Source organism: Clupea harengus, chromosome 9 (assembly GCF_900700415.2).
Source record: "Clupea harengus chromosome 9, Ch_v2.0.2, whole genome shotgun sequence".
In the NCBI taxonomy this organism is placed as follows: domain Eukaryota; kingdom Metazoa; phylum Chordata; class Actinopteri; order Clupeiformes; family Clupeidae; genus Clupea; species Clupea harengus.
The window spans coordinates 2,812,442-2,819,941 of record NC_045160.1 but is presented as its reverse complement, the minus strand read 5'-3'; the positions used below and the strand labels follow the sequence as shown (position 1 = coordinate 2,819,941).

The window sequence follows — 7,500 nt, the reverse complement described above, 5'->3', positions numbered from 1 at the left end:
TTACCCTTAACATTAGTCATTCAATCAAATGCTAATGTCTATCTGCACATGTAGTCTGGTCCCAAAGGCACTACAGAGGAGCAATGAAGCTCTCTCACACAGATATAGCTTATTAGATCTTAGGTGTTTGGGGAAAATATATTTGGTTTAGAAGGTGTGTGTGTGTGTGTGTGTGTGTGTGTGTGTGTGTGTGTGTGTGTGTGTGTGTGTATACGAGCTGGTTTGTGTACATGAGGTGTTCATACTGAGGTGTATTTTGGGGCATGTTGTGAGTTGTGTGCTAACTGCTTGGCTCTCTCTCTCTCCTCCCTCTTCGCTCTTGTGCAGGATGACAGTAAGCAGGCCCAGTTCCTGGCCCTGGCTGTGGTCTACTTCATCTCTGTCCTCATGGTCTCCAAGTACCGGGACATCCTGGAGCCTCAGAGGGAGACTGCCAGGGCTATGAGCCAATCAGGGAGGAGCATACGACAGGAGATAAACTCTCCCACCAGTACAGGTGCGGCCTCTACTCTGTGTCTGTTTCTCGGCAGCGTGTAGCCTGATAGCCCACTTACATGCTTTATTAGCATGTCTGCGGAGCGTTAGCTTAATCCCTCTGCACATATGGTAGCCTCATGTTAGCGGTTAACATCCTCAGGCTAACTCAGGCTTCGGTAGAATCTCAGTTGTGTTTTTCAGGTTCTTCTGTTTACCTGTTAAAGTAGACTCAATTTGAAAAGTACACAGTCCTGCTAACGTACTGTAGGCTTACTATACTTCTCAGACAGCAATCCTGCACTTTACAGTTTACCCAGTTCTTTTAGCCTGTTTAATTTCTTCTCAACTGCCATTTCTCTTCCACTTTGACTCTAAGTTTATGCTTATATCTGTTGTTGTTAGCAGAGTGTAACACACTGTCCAAACTTTAGTGTTGTTTTCAGCACTGTCTACAACACTGTTTCCAGTCTGTGTCAACCATGTTACTTTTTGGACTCAGTGGTACGCTCCACCTCCTATTGCTAAGCTAGCTCCTGCCATGCTAGGGTGTTTGGAGGCCTGGCAATGCTGCTACACTTGCCCTTGTGTCACACTGAAGGACTGCACTTAGCCAGGGGGATCTGCTATGTGTTCATTATTTAATTATAGACTGCTAATTGTGCTGCGCAGGATTAAATAGGAAAGCTAGAGGGTGAACAGAGTCCAGGAAGTAGGCCATGGAATCATTTATTTTAATGACGAACAGCAATATTGTAGCATGGAGGCATTAATCATTCACTGTGTGAAGAATGGAAAAATGAGAGTAAAGATAAAGATGATTACCTGGGGAGAAACTCAACTTAAAATCGCAGGGAGGAGATTTTGACGTTTCGGAGGGAGATTGCAGAAAAAAAGATGGAAAGGGGTATAGCACTGGAAAAAGAAAGAACACTAGCATGGAGAGTGACGGAGGGAGGGAAGCAAGATGGAGGTGGAGACATTGAGAGAGGGAGTGAGAGAGAGTTTGGGTGAAGAGAGGAAAGAGAGTGCAGTTGGTTCTATGCTATTTCCAGCCTCGTGTGTCAGCACCCATTAGGAAGGCAATCCACCAGGGGACAATGGGATCGTTGAGAGAACAGAGAAGAAAGGAGAGAGAAAGACAGATAGAGAAAAAGACAAAGGTGATACACAGCCCTCATAAACTTCAGGGAAAAAAAACAGGGTGGAGTCAGGTAGTGTTTTGTTTTTTTCTGTACGTTTTAAGTGTTGCCCAGACAGCATGTGACCAACGACTATCCGTCTGCACCTCCAGCCGGAACCCGGACGTCTTGTGGAGCTAAATCGGGCCGCGCTGACCTCGTTAAGGCCACATGATGAATATTAATGTGACCGGGACCACAGCATCTGGGAAACAAGTGGGTCAGGCAGGGAGGCAGAGAGAGAGAGGAGGGAGAGAGGGAGGGAGAGAGAGAGGGAGGGAGGGAGAGAGGGAGAGAGAGAGGGAGAGATGGAGGGAGGGAGAGAGGGAGAGAGAGAGAGGGAGAGATGGAGGGAGAGGGCTTTGCAGCTGGAGCACAATGGGTAATAGGCTGAGGATGACTAATCAATCGCCGACACCCCCCTCTGTCTCCAGTCCCTGACTTCAGAGAGGGCCCCAGCTGTGTCGCTGTTGGGTCGATTGCCTGTATTGTTTATGCCTTATGTATTTTCACTGCTCTATGCAGAATGACTACCCCCCCTTCCACCACAACCACCACCATCATTTCCCTATTGAGATTGGGCCCCCAGACCATGGTGTGGCTCTGTGTACGATTTTTGCAGCACCTGCATACAAGATATGTGTATATTTGGAAGCAGTTTGTATCTCCATATCCTGGTGCTATATTCATGATGCAAATCAATCCCTGCACCCCCCCTCCCCCCTCCCCCTACTGTTAAACCATCTTGTGATGCCCAAGCTTTGAAATGGACCCCGACAGTGCCACCCAGCTGTGTCAACGTGAGTTGTTCTGTCTGTGTGTCCAGTACTTGGAATATTCACAGACGCATTTCATTTTGATGCCATATGTTGGCCTCGGTATGCAAAGGATACATAAATCTGCTATCCTACCACCGACCACCATGTTCTTAGACTGACAAAGCTTGGCAAATGATCGTACATTACACCAAGTACATATTTCACGGTGCTGGACGTATCTCTTTGTGCAGGGGGCACATTTCAGGGGTATTCCACAAAGGAAGTTAAAAATAGTAACTTTTAAACAAATTGTAGTCAGTCACGCTGTTCATCAAGGTAATATCTAAAAAAGAAATAAGGACCCACAGGTCTTCTTTGTACTCTTGCACACGTCTTTATCTCAAAATAAATTGTCTGACATTTCACAGTATTATGTTTCCCACATTTCTGGATGTGCAGTCACTGTGTGTGACTGAAAAATAAGCAAACAAGCAAACAAACAAACAAACAAACAGACCAGGTATAAATCGCTGGGACTAATCCATCCCCCTTCAGACTTTGTATACTAGTGTGTAACACTCAGAGGAGAGTATATAATGAGAATATAGAATTCCATGCCTCCATATTGCCTGTAAAGGCCCATCGATGTGTAATCCCATACCTCAATCTCGTCTTTGACACGCAGTATCATAGTGTAGAGCCTGGCTGGCCAACAACAACCTTAAAAGGTTTGGGTCACTTGTGGCACATATTATTCACTCATTTTAAGCCATCAATCTACCTCAGGGTGAACAAAATGAGCCGAAACGGAATAAAACGGAATTCACCTAAAAGGTGACAAGGAAAACTTTTTTTTAAAGGGGGGGGGGGGGGGGGGGGGGGGGACGTAGCTGGAGATTGAATGTCTGAAGGGGTACGGGACTGTAAAAAGTTTGGGAGCCACTGGTGTAGAGAATAAAAACTTTTTTTTGTGTGGGAAAAGGATTAGTAGAGAACCTTTTAACATTTTTAAAGAAGAACCCCTTTTTGCTAAGTGAGCAGTGAACTCCTGTGTTTCCCATCACATTTCTGTGCTGCTTCAAGCCCCACAACCCCACCCTTCCCCTCCCCTCAGGCCTGCCAGGAATATGAAGTGTGCGCACCTCGGCGGCAGCGGCTCTCCTCTCTGAAGTGAGCTTCAGTGAGCTGGACTGCGGCAGGCGCCCCGTGTTTTAGTAGCATTAGCGGGGAGGCGGCGTGTATCGCCGGGCTTAATCTGGCTGATAAATCAACATATCGCCATGGGACAACCCAGGCTGCTTTTAATCTCCAAAGTGCTGAGTTCTTTTTTTTTTTTTTTTGTCGAATTAAGTTGAAATGAAGACAGCTCAGTTTGCTGGAGTGATTTATATTGTTTGTTTACGTGTATATATTTACTGATTTGAAATATTGATGTGTTTGGGACATGCCAGAGGCTAGATTCATTTAGTTTTAAAAGGGAGTTATTAAAATTAAGTTGCTGTTTGTTTGTGTCTGTGGGGTGAGTATTTGCATGTGTGTGTGCGTGTGTGTGTGTGTGTTTGCACGATTGCGTGTGTGGAATGAAGGTGTGACCTGTTTGGGATGCATAGCCTCTGATATGCTGTTGTACCTGTGTGTGTGTGTGTGTGTGTGTGTGTGTGTGTGTGTTTGTGTCTGTGTGTGTGTGTGTGTGTGTGTGTGTGTGTGTGTGTGTGTGTATGTATGTGTCTTACAGACAACCCTGTGGCCTTCCAAGACTCTGGCAGTGTACTGAAGGAGACACCCACCCCCATGGAGGAGCTCCACCTGGAAGCCTCCCTCCCGCACACCGACTCCGGCATCGGGGAGGAGCAGGTCTCCGGCGTCCTGAACGGGGCCGAAATGGACGGGCTGTCCTTGGGCCCCGGCCGCATCCCGACTCCCCCGGGCGCCATGAGCGAGCTCCTGTGCACCTTCTCCTCTGAGGTCAAGAGGTCACAGGAGAGCCTGCTGTCGGAGCCCTCTGGCGGGGTGGAGGTGCTCAAGACGGCCTCGTCCATCTCCAGCATCAGCCAGACCAACAAGGGCATCAACGTCAGGGAGATCCTCAAGAGCCTGGTGGCCTCACCCATGGAGGGAGCGGAGGCTGGCCCTGAGACCCTGCCCTACCCGGACCCCGCCGTTAACAGGGAGGCCCATGCCATGCTGCCCATGCAGTTCCACTCTTTCGACAGGTATGGGGGTCTCAGGAAACATGGCTGTCTTTTTATAAACCAACCAACCCAGAGAAAGTGTACTTGTCAGTAAAAGTCTTCATCATTTGGTGTCTGTCTTTTGTGCTCTTTTTGTGTGTGTCATTCTATCCATTACCATTTCAAAGAGTAACAGAAATAACCTTATATGGTACCTTTCTGTGAAGTCGGTTTGGAACACCAACACCACATGGCCCATACCATGCAGTTCAACCGGCTCTTCACACTACTACCTTTATACCTTCACTGTACACATTCTAGCGTGGTGCATTAGTATTTGTATGTGTACGCTATAAACTAATACGCACTGATGGCTGAATACTCACACCATTAAACAGCCTCAATTTGATTTCACCCACCCATGATTCCCCCATTTTCATAAAGCGTGTGTGCGTCTGGTGAAAGTTTTCATCTCTCATCTCCTGGCTGTTGTGGTTTCATCAGCATGTGTGCCGTGGCTCGCGTGAACGCTTCCCTCTGGTCACGGGCTCTGAGAGGTGAACTCCCGTGACCCCCCGCGTGTTCTGCTACCCTCCAGGCCCCTCGTCTGCCACGTGGGTTATCGACGGCGATGATTTTCAGGCCCCTGTCAGCGTCTCCATAACTCACGCGCGACTCGTTCCCTATCCCCCGTCGCCAAGAATCCCGTTGTTTGGAAAGCCTTGCGTGTGTCGGATGGCGGGGGCCTGCACACACTGTGGTTTTATTTAAGTTCTGTGAGCAGATCGGATCTCGTTGTCATCCATCTCGGAGGTTCAGAGCGGTCCAGGAGAGCCAACCCGGCTGCATCCCAGTCCTCCTAAGATTCCCCCATGATCTGTGTGCTGTGTGTGTGAGGATGCTCTGAATGAGCACTGTATACGAGCGCTTGGAAAACAAAGGACTCTCTCCCTCAAGTCTTCAATAAACTTGTTCGGATTGTGAAATTGGTTCAAATCATCGTCTCTTCAACAAAACGGCCTTTGTGAGAGCTGCAGTGTTGACTGAGCTTCAAGTTTTAAAGGTCTATTTATACCCCAAGGAAATGCTGTGTATAAAATCCCCTACATCTCAGTCCACAGTCTCCCGCCCTTCTGTTTCTGCTTGTGGTTGTCCTTGGACAACAGGATGGAACAGAATGCTGGCTCACTATGCTGCGTGTGTGTGTCTGTTTGTGTATTTGTGTCTGTGTGTTTGGTTGTGCATCTGTGTGTTTTTTCCTGGCTTCTCCAAGATGTGCTGATGTGAGGTGACTAGGGTCTTACTGTGTCTATAGGTGTGTGTGTATGTGTGTGTGTGTTTGTTTGTATATGTGACAGAGGATCTCCTCCTGCTTAGTACTGGAAGGTGATGGTGTTTGTGTGTGTGTGTGTGTGTGTGTGTGTGTGTGTGTGTGTGTGTGTGTGTGTGTGTGTGTGTGTGTGTGTGTGTGTGTGTGTGTGTGTGTGTGTGGGGGAGAGGGATACTGTTGGGTTGAGGTCTCCTGGGCGTTGATGACAGATTAAACAGACGCGGCCCCCGAAATCACACTGCCCCTCACCCCCCACCCCCACCAGCTCCCCTACACACACAGAGCTCTCCCCCCTCACACACACACACACACACACACACACACACACACACACACACACACACACACACACACACACACACACACACCTCTACCCCCCTCCCCTCACCTGTCACCCTCAGCCCTCAGTGGCCTAATGGGAGGTGGCAGGCCCAAAATGAGTTGCCCTGGCCCGCTGTATTATTTTTGAAATGCTTTCACACAAAGCGTCCGGGGCCCTCGCCCACGGCTCCATCCCCGGCCCTTTCATGTCATCTGCGGGGCCCGTGCAAATTGCCGTGTCTAATTGTTTGCCACCTGAAAGCCAAATGAGCTGCCAGCCTCAGATGGGGCCCTTCGATTGTCTGTCACGCGTGCAATAGATTGGAGGTGACAACATCAAAAAAGAAAACGCAAAAAAGGGAGGGAGAAAAAAAAAAAGAGAAATCCCTTCAAACATTGAGGAGAATATGGCGACTCCCCAGACTGTTTCTCCCTCTTTCTCTTTCTCCCCCTCCCTTTCGATCTGTCTCCCTCTGGAACTTTCCGAGAGGAGAATTTTCAATTACAGTGCAATGCCAAGGGCCCCTTATGTACAGATGGGGCTTGTTTTTGTATGAAAAACTCATATTAGAATCTCTCTTTCCCTCGTGCTACAGCTGCTGAACACCACTCCACAGCGGTTTCCCCCCCTCCTTAAAACTGGGAACACATATATCAGCATTGCAACTTTGTTCCTTGACTAATTGAATTAACGTCCCATAATTCTGTTTTGAGTTTATATCCCCTAATACCGTGTAATTGAATCTACTGCCACGCAATGGCTCTCAGTGAAAACACTGTGGTTGCTTTCTCACAGATAGAAAGAGAGAGAGAAAAACAGAGAGAGAGAGAGAGAGAGAGAGAGAAGGAGCTCATTTCCCCAAAGCACACTCACAGTTATTAATATTCATTTCCTGATTAATCCTTGCTTTATTCAAGGCAACTCAATTAAGAAAATCCTATTAATAAAATATGCGCTGGATAATCTATACATCATTCATGAACGCCCGCACAGATGATTTATTCATGAAGAGGGCTCATATTTTATTCTTCTGTCTGTACATCACTTCGCTGTTATCAGTTCTTCCTGTCAGATGCCCACCAGAATGGAAGTGAAGAGGAAGGAGAGATGATTTAAGAGACTTTCTAAGTCATCGTCCTCTCTCTTCTCTCTCTTCTCTCTCTTCCCCTCATCTAACATGAGGCTATCAGTGTGGAAAATGTCAGATGCAGGAGGCGAGGACTTGATAAATAAGTGATATTCCCCTCGTGACTTCAAAAATAAA

The 7,500-nt window shown here is 47.6% G+C and overlaps 1 protein-coding gene across 1 annotated transcript in view; it reads left to right on the top strand.

Moving 5' to 3' along the window:
- Positions 1-7,500, top strand: part of LOC105909260 (neurobeachin-like) — a 279,483-nt gene that overhangs the window by 122,733 nt on the left and 149,250 nt on the right. The window contains 2 exon segments of the mRNA XM_031573056.2: positions 328-496; positions 4,149-4,626. Coding sequence (XP_031428916.2) covers positions 328-496; positions 4,149-4,626 — 647 coding nt within the window.